At 34.3% G+C, this 16,830-nt stretch overlaps 1 protein-coding gene across 4 annotated transcripts in view; it reads left to right on the top strand.

Moving 5' to 3' along the window:
• LOC106056162 (rabphilin-3A-like) overlaps positions 1–16,760 on the top strand; it is a 146,532-nt gene extending 129,772 nt beyond the window's left edge. For 3 of the 4 annotated variants that reach the window (XM_056007065.1, XM_056007068.1, XM_056007066.1), the window contains 4 exons: positions 83–164; positions 782–878; positions 1,376–1,530; positions 9,505–16,760. In XM_056007065.1, coding sequence (XP_055863040.1) covers positions 83–164; positions 782–878; positions 1,376–1,509 — 313 coding nt within the window. In that variant the 3' untranslated portion in view covers positions 1,510–1,530; positions 9,505–16,760. The remainder of the gene's footprint in view (positions 1–82; positions 165–781; positions 879–1,375; positions 1,531–9,504) is intronic. The other variant, XM_056007067.1, reaches the window with a different exon arrangement.
• Positions 16,761–16,830: the final 70 nt, after the last annotated feature.

Below are 16,830 nucleotides of genomic sequence, written 5' to 3'. Positions count from 1 at the left end.
GACAATAAATCTTGATATATTGAAAGCTTATCAGTTACTCTATGCAAGTATTATTAAATCAATTCTCACTTTTTGATTGCAGTTACTTAAAGCCTGATAAAGATAAAAAGTCAAAGTATAAAACTACAATTAAAAAGAAAACACTTAATCCAGAGTACAATGAGGTAGGTTTCTATTTTGTCTTTGTCCTAATAGTTGAGTTGAAAACTCTTGAAACTCTTAGGTCCAAGGAAGCCTCCACCTCAATCAGCCTGTCTGAACAACTGTGCTCTCTGAAAGGGATCCAAACAGATGTAATTTGTTACATGTCTATTACCAATTGCTTGTAAGATGATCAAGTTAGAGGTCAGGCTAAAGGCCTAGAACACCTAGGACATTATCCAATGTGCCTTCTCTGTACCACAATTCCTCATGAGGATTGATTTGTGGAACATAGTTGTTGAAGGTTCTTGTCATTCCCCACCAATGCAATGGACTGGGTCCTAAGGCACCCCCAACTCCAAGATTCTCCATTTCCAATTATATTACTCATTCCCCCCTACCAAACCCCCCCATATAAAAATACAAGCATCTCTATTTTTTTCCCACTTGGAAGATAAAAGGAGTTAAGATTTTTTAACACAGATCCATGTAGATTTAGTATTGTTGAGAGTCCAGGAATATTAATATTTTTTTTTAAATTTTAACTTAGTAGAAACGTGCATAAAATTAAGTTTCTTTTATTTTTTGTCTTGAAGACTTTTTTCAAATATTTTTTTGGTCTACTTGTCTCCTCTTCCAGGAGTTTACTTATGAAATTCGTCACAATGAGCTGGCCAAGAAAACACTGGAGATCACAGTGTGGGACAAAGACATTGGCAAGACTAATGACTTCATTGGTGGGTCTTAATTCTCTTCCCTGGCAACCCCACATTAAATTTTGACCACTTTTTTTTTTAATTGCTTTTGTATAGTGCATCTTTTATGCTATATCATGCTTAGTGCACTATGGGTCAATCTCTTTTTTTGGGACATATGAGGGGACAGGGGCATCTAGGAGAAAGTTTCTATGCAGCAACAAAAACAAACCTCAGCTTGAGTCAGGATTCAAACTATAAGGAGCCAAGTAGTTTTAGCCACTCAGGCACACATGTCCACACTCAGATTGTGACATCAAAAAGATTCTTAGTCTCTTTTAGTCAGCTTGAGCATTATTTTAAATCAAATTATGCTGTTCAATCTTAAAAGATATATTTTGAGTTCACCTGTTCAGATTTAGGGCAAAGTAAAAGTGAAATTCAATCATTAGACTGGCTAAAAAAAAGTTACAAGATGATAAGTGGTGAATGTTTTTATAAGCATTACTATAATTAGTCTCTTTGTCTATGTCATTAAGGTGGAGTTCAGCTTGGCATCAACTCTAAAGGAGATAGACTGAGGCACTGGTTTGACACACTGAAGAACCCTGACAGAGAGTACAGGCGCTGGCACGTATTAAGTGCAGAGCTGACTCCCGAGGTTCACTTGTAGTTGTGTGTAAATGTTTCTCTAGTGAGTGTTGTCTTCCAGCTTACACCTTATCTTATTACAGTATTTTATTAGGATTGTGCTAGTCTCACTACTCCTTTTGTCTAATCTGATTTTTAAGCAATGAGTTACAGTTGCTGCTTAGTGAAACTGGAAATGTAATTCATTTCTTTTATCTTGAATTTTGTTTATTTTTAATTGAAAATTAGTAAATAATAATTTTTTTTACAATTTTCAATTGAAAATTACTATTAAAAAAATTTGATGCCATATTAAAATGAAAAACTTCAATGAAAATGATCTTGTTTAATTATTTGTTACAACTTTATTCAGTGCCCAATTCTGAATCTCATGTTTCTCTTTTTCTGCCCTTTTGTCATGTGGTTTTCACTTTAAAAAAATAATTTGGATTATCATATAACAGAGAAGTAACAACTCCTTATAACATCTTTTATCATTGATAGAATGGAATCATAATTAAAAATAATAGTTAATATTGTCTACACATCATCAACCATCCCAAAGCGCTTCAGCCCATGGAGAGCTCTGGCCTGCTCCAACACATCCTTCCATTCAAATCTCTCTTGAGCTTATCATCTCTAAGCCCGAACTCGTTTTGTAGATCTGCTTCTACATGATCAATCCATCATGTTTTGGTCAATATCTACAGGAGCAGAGCACTTGATAAACATGACAAAGTATTTGGTCAATTTTCTTCTTATGCACTTTATTTAACTAGGATGTATAGCTGTCAACTTAAGATAGAGTTAACTGTGCTGTATTAATAATGGCAATGATTGAGGATGAGTGCAGTGTTTCACATGACTATGCAAACTCAGTTTACACACTGCATATTTTGCTGTTGTCTGCCAGGGGTCTAGTTAAGTTTTCTTTATGTTTTCTGCACAACAATGGCAAAAATGTTGCTTGGATCTTTAAAGCATTTAAGGCTCACCAAAAAAGATGGCCATTGGAATGCAGTGGTCCCCCAAAGAAATAACAGTACTACATAGCAAGAAACCAAAAACATTGGAAATAAAACACTCCCTGAATAATTATAACTAGGTTCTAAATAGTAATCTACATCGTTTGTTCCAAAATGTGGGTTTATAAATAACTCTTTATTATGAATATAAGCCAATAGTCACTAAAGATAATTTTATTAAACATCCCCACATTGAAACTCAGACTAAGTCATTACATAAGGCAGATAGAGTTTACTATGGTTTTTCATACAAATTATTATTACTTTTTTATTATTGAAGCCATAATGTTCAATACAACACAATAAAGTACATACGTAGTCATAGTGTCAACAATTTTTATGTAATGGTTACTTTCCACAGTTTAAAAAAAAGTGAAAACCACATGATTGGGATTGGAAAAAAACAACAATTCACATTGTCTTTTTGTATTCTTTTGTTTTTTCCTCCAAAGGATTTAGCAGTGGAGCATTTGTTTCAAAATCCTTCATACCATTTATGGTTTTACGTATCTCAGCACTTATATCATAATTGTATGCGATAACGTGTTTTATTTTGTTAGATATGGTTGGATCACTACATATGTAAAGCAGTTGTTTTTAGATATGAAGGATTAAACAATGCACCAGTATTTGCTTTATCCTTACAGACAACTATTACATGTATCTTTCAATATCTACCTATCCATGCTGTACTTACCTAACTAACTATATTTATGTTCAATCCATCATTTCATTTTGAGACTTCCTTGTGAACGTACCCATTGAAGTGATTGTCTCTTTCAAATATTCTTTGGCTGTAAAAGCGTATTGTTGAGGCTTTGATCCTGATGGGATAAAGTACTCACATGGAAATGTAAAAATATATAATACAGTGCAAAGATTATTCAATACCTATATATATTTAAAAACACCTTTGCTTTTAATGCATAATAGTCCTCTCTCATTGTATGAGAATGATATTGACTAGATGTAAACTATAAGAGGACACTTGTTTATTTAAATGTGTATATCTTTTATTGGAATAGTTGAAGAGCTTCTGAGAAGTTAATTTCAAAATATAGTAGTACAGTATTTCTTTCAGACCTTGCCATCTATAGCGCAGATGATCAATTGTAAAGCTCATCTGTTTTTATGAATGATGTTTAATGAGGGTGTCATGTAGCCAGCATAAGGTCCAACCTCCTTTACTTTTCCCAACTAATGTTAGGTATCCATTAGTGTTAGGTAGATCTCAAATTATAACTTTATTTTATTTTCGTTCTAGATAAGTTTGGGCTTTGGATCAGTGTGAACTATTTAGTTACATTTGGTGTCAATGTTTTATACTTAACAAAGTTCTGGTTTTATGACACAATTAACGCTTTCTCTTTTTGAAAGTATTCCTAAACAGAGTGTATTCCTAAACAGTTCATCTAAAGCAATGATTGTTATATATCCAGTGAAAGAGGTACAGGTGTATCAAATGACTCAGTGTTGTATGCACATCCATACAGTTGAAGCTTCTGTAGTGCACCACACATTTAGGCTGGATGTTGTGGTCTTAGAAAAACTCTTATTGCATGCCCATAGCTAAGATCATCTTGAAACATTAGTACCTATTTTAAATGTTGCATAAAAGTACTAACACTTATTTTATTACTTCAGAATAGTGTGTCACTGTGTTCTAAATGTTGGCCTGGTGTTTATTTTTTTTTTGCTTTTCTTTTTCTGCATAAAGTTTTATGCATACCAATCTTAGCTATTTTGTTGTTTTAGAAATATATATTTAACAATATTTGTAAAATATTATCAACTAAAGCACAATACCCCAAGGTAATAAAAAGAAGATGCGATTTTTATTTATTAATATTTTGATTTGTCACTTAATTTCTCTACACTAAAGTCCTTAAAACTCAGCTCATAATAGCCTTGCGCTTGGAATATTATGACTTTTCCCTGTCAGGGAAAAAAAAATATACCGCTAATATTAACTAAAAGGTTGTTGAAACCGCTGTTTAGTCTTTTGAGCAGCAGGGTGTATCAAATAATGGACTTATTGTTCTTTTCTTACTTTTGAGATAAAGCAGTAAAATGCAGAGTACAGTGTAGAAGACAACAGAGCACTACAATTTCTTTATAAAGCTAGCCAGATTTGGCAGAGAATTTTTAATCTAGACATCTTTATTCTATCCTAAAGTACATAACTTTTCTTTTCTTTCGAGGCTTTATTCTCTCTTGTCTTTAGAAAAATATACATACAAATTATCCCAATTATCATATGTGTATATGTGTAGGTCTTGTATACGAATTTAGTGTTGATGTATAACAATCTAGAATTATGTATTATTGTAATTATCTTACACATTATAGCAGTGGCGTAGCTACCAATGTGCGGGTGGTGCGGGCCGCACAGGGCACCAAGTGGAGAGGGGCACCAAAATTCCCCCAGTGTGTATTAATTTCCTATTTCCCTGAGCGTTTCAGTAAAAACGACTACTTGCATGGACACGAACAAACATAGACTACTGTATTTTAAACATGAACTAACGATTTATAAACTAGTCATGTTGCTATTTTGTTTCATCTCCTTGACTATTTCTTCCATACAATGTAAGCTATAGAACAGTTTGAATCTAATTTACTAGATTTATTTCGGACACACGGTACATGTTGTTACTACACTGATCAATGCTCTGTAATATAAAGAAGAAGAAGAAGATAGGCCAACCTTTTTTTTTACTTCATTGTTTAGTCCATTGGTTTAATCTAGATATAGAGTTTACAAATATATTACTAAACTCTAGCTCTAAACAATTATCTTATTTATTCATTTCTTTATGATTCTTTATAGTTTAATTTTGGAAATAATTCTATTGTAATGTCAATTTTTTAAAATAAGCTAACCTTTGTTTTCTACGAGTTTTTTTTTAACTAACTAGTTAATTGTAATACTGTAACTTAAACAAAATGATGAACAGTGCTCAAGACTGACTAGTCTGGCTGGCGCCTCAAAACCCTTTTAAGCTCAGACGGAGAAATCGGCATCTCTGGTTCTGTCCGGTCTGGGTAGACTATAAGGGCCCCATACCCAGATCTATCGGGATCCCTCATTACCGACTTATCGGTATAACTGAAAATGGCATCTGATGGGTAGGACTTTAGTGTAGCTGATGCCAAGTTTTGGAGTATGGCAGGTGTTAATCGCCTCTTGGTGGCTCCCTCTTGCCCTATAAGGGACATGTTTATTTGTGGAGACGGCAATCTCCTCCATGGAGGGCAAGTATTAATTCTTCTAATAGGAATTCTATCAGTGGAGAGCCCAGCTGATTTTGACAAATTGGCCGCAATGTGGAGGAACGATCGCATATTATGCGGTTCCTCTCTCTCCACTGTTGCACTAAAATTGTGATGGGTAGCCTAGAGTCGCCCCTTTTGTAGCGCTCGTAGGCCGTAAGTACCGCCCTCTCCCTCCTTAAATGTAAAGGGGCCACGTTTGTTAAGATTTCAGCAGAGTTTGTTGGGCTTGTCCGAAAGGTGCCACAAATGAACCTTAGTGCCTGTGATTGTACTCGGTCGAGTGATTCGAGGACAGTTTTACAAGCATATACTTGAACTGTATAGCTGTACTCAATTTGTGATCTGACTGCCCCTAAGTACAATGTGTGTAGCATGTAAGCTTTGTCACCCCACTTTGTGATGGCCAGCTTTCTTAGTAACGCTAACTTCTCCGAGGCTTTTCTTTCAACTTCCTGGATGTGCTCAGGGTTACCCCTAGATATTTTGGCGTGTTTTCACGTTGGAGTCGCAGCCCACCGAGTTTAAACTCGAATGGAGGCTTAAGAATGTCGATCCCTAGGCTGAACAGGGACCAGGTCGTTTTGGCAACGTTTATCTGAATCTGTCATTTGTTGCATTACGAGGAGATGGTTTGGATGTCTGCTTGTAATGCCGCCTGTATTTGGTCGGCTTTCTTCCCGGTTGATCAGAGGAAAATGTCATCCGCATAATGCAGTTTCTTTGACCGCAGTGAGGTGCGTTTCTTAAATGTCTTAAGTCTAAAGAAGCATCGAGACAAGTCACATCATTGCCACAGTCCACCGACTATAGGCGAGCTGTTATCGGGTATGAATTAACTGAACAATTAAAAGCAACAAAGCAAGATGAGACGGTTATCATTGAATCCAGAAATAAATGATGAGGCCGACATCCTGAATGATGAAAAAGAAGAAAATACTTCAATACCGCAGGTTCTAGAGACTAAAGGACAGCACACAAGCATGTCTTTAGTACACTCCTCAGAAATTCATACAGAAGAAGCTGAACCATCAGACAGTATAAACAATACAGAAAGCAGGATAATAAACATTTGAGATAGGCCTGATGTCATCACAGATAATATTCGCATACACCTTGTCACTCAAGGATCTGAAACAATTCAGCGTATGGACAGTCAATTCAGAGAGGCGTATAGACATCAAGAATCAGCAAAAGAAAAGGCTAAAAAGATTTCAAAGGCTTGGTTTTTCCGGCAAACGTCAAACGGCGAGAAAGTTCTTAGAAAGTGGATGTGTTATTCGCCAAAAAAAGAATCCTTATTTTGCTTTCTCTACATGCTCTTCTCAACAAGATCAAGTACCAAATCTTCATTTAAATCCAAAGATGGATTCAATGAGTGGTGGAGGTTATCCCCGAAAACAGAAAAACATGAGACCAGCAGAGCTCACATTCAGTCATCGCTTGCTTGGAGGGAATTTGAAGTTCGCCTGAGAGTAGGGAACAATATTGACAACAAGGCCCAAGATTTGATTATACAAGAGACGAAAACCTGGAGAGTTAGTAAAATTACGACCCACTCTTAAGGGAGCATGTGCTTCGAACTAAGTTTTGTTCCAGACCGAATACATACATGTCTCCACAAATACAAAATGAATTTATTACAATATTGGGGGATTACGCTAAAAAACAAATCATACAGCAAGTAAAACAAGCCAAATATTTCTCAATTATTTTTGACAGTACACCTGACATCTCAAAGCTGGATCAAACTTCCCAAATTTTACGGTGCGTTGTCATGGATAATGACGTGGTGCAGGTTCGTGAGTCTTTTGTTGACTTCATCGAAACAAAGGACAAGCATGCTGCTGGAATCGCTGAGATAATTCTAGAGAATCTGCAAGGGTCAAGGCTATGATAATGCTGCGGTCATGAAAGGTCAAAATTACGGTGTCCAAAAACGTATTCTAGAAGTCACTATTCAATGCCTGCTCAAACCTTTCTCTTAATTTAGCAGAAATTCGAGCTACTGAAGCTGAAGTCAATTCGGTAACATTTTTTGGTACACTGGACCGTTCACACTCCTTTTTCTCAACTTCAACACACCGCTGGGATATTCTCATCAAAATAACCGGAACGTTTAGTCGAGACCCGCTGGAGCGCCAGAGGAGAAGCCGTCAAGATAGTTAGGGATAAATTTTCTAAAATTTTAGAAACTCTGGAGACATTAACTAGCAGAGATGAAAATTCATCGACTAAATCTGAAGCAGGTGGATTATTGCTTGCTATTCAGTCTTCTAATTTTCTCACCTATCTTGGATTTTGGGCTCCTGTATTAACTGAAATTAATGATGCGCAATTCTACCTTCGAAAACAAGGATTGTCTATTCGAGACTGCTCACTCAAACTAAAAACATTAGAGACATTTTTAAGTAGTAATCGAGAGGACATCGCTGAAGCCAGCATTACCTTTGCCGAAAGCGTTTGTTTAGATCTGAGAATCAGTACAGAACCTCAAAAACGTATTGGCTATAAGAAAAAGATGCCTGGTGAGAAAAGTGACTACTCTGTACTTACACACAAAGAAGAGCTACGAAGGGAAATTTATTCTACCTTGGACAGGATTGTTCAAGAAATAATCACCCGATTCGAGCAACTTCATAATGTAGCAGATAGATATGAATTTTAGCCGCCTTCCCAGCTATTAAATCCTCAGGTCGAAATCAATCTTGATAGTACTCCTAGCGACATTGATAAAAACGAATTTATGCTGGAGCGAAAGAGGCTTCAGCGGTTTGTCACAGTTTCATCAGAAGCCTCCGAACTTCCAAAACAAGAACCTGTTGAGCTCTTGAATTAAAAAAAAAAATATCAGCTAGATGATTGAGTCCCGAATATCGTCATCATGATTGGCATATTTTTGACTATTGTGGTAAGCGTCGCTACATGCGAGAGAAGTTTTTTCCAAACTTAAACTGATCAAGAATTACTTGCGATCAACGATGACAAATTTATGACTCACTAATTTGGCCATTTTGTCCTTTGAACAAGAGCTGGTGGAAAAAATTGATTTCGATAAAATTATTGATACTTTTGCCAGCAAGAAAGCGTGTAAAATTCATTTGTAATATGTTTATGTAAAAGTGAATTAACAATATAATTTGATTAATGAATACATATTATTTTGAACAAAAAAGTAAGGTTTTGCAATGTTATTAATTAGTTAGCTTGTTGTTTTTTGTTTTTTTTTTTGGGGGGGGGGCATCATGATGAGGTACCGCACCAGGCATCATATACTCTAGATACGCCACTGCATTATAGACATTCCTTAAAAAAAAAGATAGTTACTTACTAAACATGCTAAAGACTTTCAATCCCTCTACTAGTATGCGAAATATATATATATATATATAAATTGCCATTCTGACTATAAGGTCCCTAGGTTCACACATGACAGAGTATCGTGCTAACACTTGAAAGAAATATAATCTCTAATTTAACTTTAGATAGAAGTACAACCTTTTTCTTATTTAACCTTATATCTGTCTTAAAATATTCACTAACCTTGACCACCATTGCTCCTTATTTGGCAGGTTTTCAGAATTCAAGTATTTTTATTGTCCCCCTCCCCCCATTTTACCAAATGTTTTGTTATTTATGCATATCACTTCTTTTATTATTACTTATTTTGAAAACTAGGCTTTTTTTTTTGTCTATAAAATAATCTAACAGTTTTCTCCTTATGTCTCTCCATCATACAGTTGGATGATTGATGTAACTGAAGGATGAGAGTGATAGAACCAGGTGGGGAATCTACTTATCAGGGAATGCATGGCTGAGAATTCATCAACACTACTGGAAGCTGATTCATTTTATGCTGTTTTTTTTTTATATTATTTTACTCTTTTATTGTTACTATCTCTCTTTCTCTAAATACCTTGTCTGTTAGCACAATATGTTGACTTGTTATTACTTCATATGTCTATGTACATTTTTATTAATTCAGTGTATGGATTATTTTTAACTGGGTATAATTAGCTGATGTGATTGTATTTTCTTTTCTTGTTCTGTTGATTTCCAATATTTTAATTCTTTTACTGTTAGCTGGACCTCTTCAATCCAAGTCTAGATAGATGACTTATTAAAATGTTAAACCTATCTTGAAGACTATGTAGATTTTTTATTTAAAAAAATGCAAATGGCTTTGAGACAGACTTTAATAATTAATGGACATTTTTAGTACCTATAAAGGGATTATTTTTTAATTATGAGTTTAAAGAATAAATCAGTTCTGGTAGCAGTAATGTTAGTTCTGAAGTCTTATGAGACAATCCTCATATTTAAAGTACAGGTAACTGATGGTTAACAAACGCTTATGTTTATCTGTTGGAGCTCATCACATGCTCTGCACAGCCTGCATATAGTTAGGCCAAGTGGGTATACATCTGTTGCACCAATTAATATTTTCTTTGACAATGCAATGAATATCAGCTGACACCAAACACAATCCTTTATCAAAAGATAATCTAGCTACTTAAACTGTTGAATGATATCTGCAGTACAATCTGTTAGCATCTACACTGGTTTAACTTATACATCTATCATTTTCTATTAAATCTATGATGCATTTCATTATAATCCCCTCTTATTTTTGGGAGTTGAGGTCTGAAATAATTAAGTGACATATCTACTGGTTCAACTCTTACATCTACTATATTGTTTCCAAGCTAAGCTGCACTTCCATTTCTATTTTTTGGAGATATTAAGATTTAAAAAATTGAGTCTGTGTGAGACCATTTGTTAAAGATTGTGATGTGGCAATGAGCTATTGGTCTAAATTGCCCACAGGTTGTGGTGTTGCAGGTTAGTGTTCAAGCCTTCTTTAATGATTGGTCTTGGTCTGAATTATTCCATGGCATGTCTCATGGACAGGAAAGCAAAACAGATTAGTGACACAACTCCAAGGGGTGGAAAGGCAAAATGGTTATTCCTTTGTCATGGTACCCTTCCACATCTAACACACAAATATTGCCTGTCCAACACTAACCACAAAGTAACTTTTTAAATTGGCATCATGGACTAAAGAGTAGAAAGTGGTAAAGTGATTATTGTCTCCAACACCAGAACATTCAAGTATCAGTGGATGCTTTGACTCTAAAAGGAATTTAAATACCAGTACTAACGGTTGTGTAAACTTTATTTGTAAACATTAAATGTTTTTCTGTTTTTAATTAAGACACACATGATCTGCATTGGCTTAAACACCATGTCAAGCAGTGAAAAATTTGGTATTATTGTGGAAAGAAATAAAACATTGCTTGTTAAGTTGGTGGATTTGCTGTAAAAAACAATTTTCATTTTGGGCAGTGAATATAAATAACACCCTAAATTCCTCCCCTGCAAAGAGCAATCTACAATCTTCCAACTAAGAACAGGACACAAACCTCTGTTAAATACCATCTTAACAAAATAAATCTCACACACCTACCGCTTTGACACTGCACCCACCCTTATGAAACCACATCCTCTTTGAATGCTCCTTCCTTTATCCATTCACCTTAGGCAGACCCCAACTACCATTACAGCTCAACATAACCAACACTCTGTGTTGAACAACTGAAGAGAACAGCACAATATTTTTCCTTGGTACAATCTGCAAAGAGCTCACAGCTCAATAGCAAAAAGCTGGCTAGAAGTAGAAGTATTAACTCTTTCTCTACTAACAGACCATACCAACGTTGATTCCATCAGAATGTGGTAAATAATAACGGAGAGAAAGAGTTAAACGATTTTATTTTTGGGCAATAAATGTAAATGACACCCAAATTCGGATGTCTTCAAAATTTCAAAAGGTTTGTGGCTAAGATTCGATAGAATATGGTAATTAATATTGAACATTTAATTACTGGTCTGGGTATGTCAACTGACAAAAAAAAAAGTTTTGTTACAATTTCATTCCACTTGGTTTTAAAACAGCACTGAATGCATTTCTATTTTTATGTTGCTCTTGAAGTGTTGCAGACAAAATTTACAATAAATGGCACATTTTTTTTACAGCTGTTTTAATTGAAAAATTTACTAAGTTAATATTTGTTCCTAAACTTTAATACAAGATGCATAATTGCATGTCAATAAGATCACTTTTTTTTTAGTTTGACCTCTTAGGGTTTCATTGTTACACCTTTAGACTTGCCAAGACTTTAAAAAAAATCATAAGGTCAAAAAGTATGAAAAAAATGATTAACTCTCTCATTGTGTTTGCAAGTTGTGTAAGACCACAGGCTTCTGAACAGAAGGTCCTAGTCCTAGTGATTATGTTTAACTTGGAATATGAGACCATTCCTGAGTGCAATCAGTGTTCAATGCAAATAGCACTGTTGAGTACAATCAGCACTTTTGAGTGGTTGAAACTTGTTATTCATGTGAAACCTGATTGAACACCAGATTGAGATGGCCGCTAAAAAACTTTCATTAGCCACAACAGCGAAGGGGTTGAGCTTTACAGCTATTGGCTGAGCGGTGTAAATTGCTGAGACGGCATTGAGACAGCACGACCTCCCAGATACACACACACCTACACAGATCAAAAAATTATATACTACCCGCAAGCCCAATAAACCTTCTTTTTTGCAACACAATAAGAGAACAAGAAAATTTATAGCCATCAGTTCAATTGACAACTACTTGGCTAGACAAGATAACAGGATGGCTGCCTGGTCGAGGATGGCTGCTTGGTCGTGTGGTTTGCGCGCTGGACAGTCATTTGGATTTATCGACGGTCGAGGGTTCAAACCCTGCCCGCTCCCATCCCCCGTCGTCCTGCGGGAGGTTTGGACTAGGAAGTAAACTATCTTCAACTCTGAAGGAACATCCGAAAACCTGTAAAACAAAACATCGTCTTGATATTTAATAGATAAAAGCTTATCATTGTTAATAAGCATTGATCTAAAGTTAGCTAGGCAGTAATATTAAAAAAAAAACAAGTATTTCTTAATTGGAGTCATACTGCACCTATCATACCTAGCCTATATTTAAGTTTTACCCTTTCAGACATTATTATCTATAGAGGTAGATGATGTAGGGATCATCTAATTTTATGCCAGATTGATGATATGGTTGACCAGTACAATGACCAACTGCCTTTACTTTCCCAACGTATGTCAGGCACTCTTCTCTTTAGAGATTGGTGGATCTAAGGGCAACCATATGATCCCTAAGTTCAAAATTCCAGTTTTTGTCAGGATTAAAACTTGGGACCTTTTGCTTTAGAAGCCAAGTTCTTTATCATATTACAATTTTCTTGGTGGTGTTTTTTTATGTAGTATTTATTATGCATTGCATTTTTATGCACTTTCAAAACAAGATGTTTTGCTAGATACTTAATATATAATATATATATATATATTAAAAATCTCTCTCTCTATATATATATATATATCTATATAATATATAATATATATATATAATATATATATATATATATATATAAATTCATCTAAAAGCCTATCCATTGTATTTTGAGACTGAAGAAACTAAATACATATTTGTATATTAGGCTGGTTCTGTGACATCATGTGGGTGTGTTTACTGTACAGATGGAATAGTCTACTTTCTAAATTATCTTATTTCTTTGACCTTATTCTTCCATTCATTGTTTTTTTAATTTTATTTTCTTTTTTCACCTGCATAATAAGAATTGTTGATTTGATTCCAAAATATCTTTTTTTGAAAACAAAGTGCCACTTAGCAGAGTAGATTAGTTAGTTGTCTGTAGCCACCACTCAGTAGCAGCAATGGGAGGAAGTCTCATTGGGGACAAACCTTGAGTAACTTTGATCTGAAACAGAATTCACTTCTGTCTATTTTTTTTTTTTTTACATTTTTATACCAATGTCTTAGTATATTTAAAATCTTTGGGCAGCCAAACAAATTTGAAGAAGCAAAAGTAATAACACTATTTTTAAATATAACTTTTATTAGGAAAAGGTTATAAATTTTATAATCAATATACAGTTTAAAACTTTATAAATAATAAACGGTTTTTAATTTTATGTTTAATATTAAATTCAAATTTTTAAATTTCAACCATCATCCTTCACTAGCCTCCTTCAGTTGTACATTGACTAAGATTTATCTCATGAGCACTTTTCATGTGACTGTACATCCCTATTCTGGAGAGACATTCCTGTAAAGGTGGCATTTGCTTTTTGGCAGAGGAACCAGATATTTTTCGTTTAGTATTCTTCTCTTCCAGAGTTGATGTCATTTCTTTTTCCACTTTCCTATATTTCTTTGTCACTATCTCTACTTAGAACAGTCTAGGGCTATGTCTTTCCAATAGTCAACATCATTGTCCACTGCTTTGAGGTCCTGTTTGAATACATCCATATTTCATGTTTTTTCTTTGCCAGTCACAAGTTGCCCTTAAAGGATGACTTTGGGGATTCATTTGTCCTATATACCAATCCAAACTAAATGCCAATGCCTGAAGGTAGGGAATATTCAGGAGAGACCTATCAAGCTAATATTTCAACTCTTATTCTGTCTTGCCATGTCATTTTCAAAATATGATGGAGACTGCACTAGTGACTTTATTTTGCCTTTTCTGTTGCATATTTTGCTACCATAAGTAGGGTTGGCTACTCAGGAAACATGCATTGCAAACTTCCATCTTTGTTTTTGTGGTGAGTCTTCTTGGAATGTAGAGCCCAAATTGTATATCTAGTAGACAGTATCAATAGTTCTAAATTGGAAATAGTTTAGGATAAGGTACTGAAAGGATAGCGTCAAAATGCAAATGATAATGAGAAAAAAAATTCACATCATTCACATTACATACTGTCTTAATGTCTTTTTTTTCTTTCATTCTTGTTTCAGGTAAAAAAAAAAATGTCACAACACTTTCAAAAATTCTTCAGACACTTCTGCTAACAACAAAATGTCAAAACTACTCTCTATTTATTGCTTCCCATGTTAAACATTATAACTGTTACCTTTGGAGTATTAGATGGGAGGTATTCACTTAGAAATTGAATACAAAATTCAGACATTCATTGTGATCTCATTACATGAAAGTATGTTTGAGATATGCATAACAGATGGAAACTTTAACATAAACCTTGTTACTTTTACGTGTTTCAGATGTTCCTTCAGAAGTGAAGGTTATTACATCTTAGCCCAAATCTCCCTCAGGAATGTTTGGGAGTAGGGTTCTAAACTTGGGCTTATTGAGATGACAGAGTGCATACCTCACTGCCAGTATTTAACATTTAAACAAATGCATGAACTTTTAGTTTTACAAAAAGTATTGCCAAAATTGTTATTTTAATTTATACTGCTTATTAGCAATGTAAGAATTATAATCATCATTATCATTTTTTTATGATGAATTGTAGTTTATTTATCACAACCTAGATTGCTAAACAACACAAGTCTCCTGTTTGAAAAGTTTGTCACCTCTGTACTCTTTAACTTTTGATGGTAGTTAAACTTGGGACACAGATGTTCTGAATGAGATTCTTATTGCTGTTACTGAGTGTAGACTTACTTGATATTGTCTGCACCTCCTGTACATAAGTATCCCTTGGTTTGGTTCATCTTCACACAAAGAAACATTTTTAAAAACCAATAACAATCATTTATTTTTAAAATTGATTTTTTTTTAATGTATTCTGGACTATTTTCCTTTGAATCTTTCATGAGTCTAAAGATATTTTTTTTATTTGACCTGAGGACATTGTTAGATAGCCATCACAATTTGACAATAGAACTATTTGTTGCCACTAAGCATTGTTGCTGACATTTTTAATTTGCTAGAGTATTGTTTTTTATGTCAAAGTTGATCTTAGTGCTCTCCTTTATTTTGTTCTGTATCCTGTAACTTGTTATCCGCATTTTTAGTATATATGCTGAAAACCATAGACATATATTTATGCTGAAAACAAAATAATTTCTCTATATGGCCACAGATTTTGTATTTGGTTATTGAATGTCCTTTACAACAAAGTCAAATAAACAATTTGAATTACATCTCAAGGTATCTAGAAACAAAATTTTAGAAATGAAGCACAAATTAGAACTTCTGATATATATTTATTAATTAAAATATTAATTTTTAAATATATATATAGATCTATTACATGTTGTTTGTATTTAATGGAATTATGAGCAGGAACAAAATAAAGGGATGAAGTTATTGATCTCTTTGTACAAAAGCACACACTAAATAACATAGAAACTATGAATAACACTGTCTATCCTATCTCAAAGAAAATTGCAATCTTGTGATTTGCTTCAGTTGTTCTAGTGTGAAGTACTAGAAACTTGTTTTTAATTTATACTCAACTAGTGATAGCCATGTTTGTTACACTTAGTTTGACTTAGGCTTAGGCCAAAATATACAAGTGAAGTCATTTGTTACAGTTAAATGAAATATAATTTTAATTTAGAATCTCTGGACTGCCTGGCCAGTAATTTTGGCCCCTAAGTTAGCCAGTTAAGTCTGTGGCTTGATAACCTGATCGTTCTGGTAGGTGTACAAATTTATGAGCTCCATATTTATCTTATCTTATATAATACAGACGTTACTTCAAAAAAGAAGATGATTACGTCCTACGCGTCATGCATTTAGTCATGCATATTAACCAATGACTTAAATTCTGCCAAGTCACTGGTTTTCCTGGCTAGCTCAGGCAACCCATTCCATGCTCTAATAGCACTAGGGAAGAAGGAGTATTTGTTGATGTAGATTCGATCTAGCTAAACCAGTATGTTAATTATAATAATGTTAATCATAATATATTCCAAACTCATCTGGCTATGAGTTGTAAGCTCTCTACGGAAAGTGTTTTGATTAATTTTAGGCTTTTAAATCCGGTTGAGAAAATGGGTTATCTCCCTTTTTGATAATTTATTTATCTGAATTTGTTTTTAGTTTAAAGTATTTTTTTCTTTCTGATCATCTGATTAGAAGATTGTGTAGAACATTGGAATGATAATAAATAATTCACAATTATAATTCTTAAATCTTGTTATCTGTCTTGTGGTCATTTTGTGCATGTGTTAGGTCAAATGGGGGAGGCGGAGAT

This window comes from Biomphalaria glabrata, chromosome 12 (assembly GCF_947242115.1).
Source record: "Biomphalaria glabrata chromosome 12, xgBioGlab47.1, whole genome shotgun sequence".
NCBI lineage: Eukaryota > Metazoa > Mollusca > Gastropoda > Planorbidae > Biomphalaria > Biomphalaria glabrata.
This window is presented reverse-complemented; position numbering and strand designations above follow the sequence as displayed.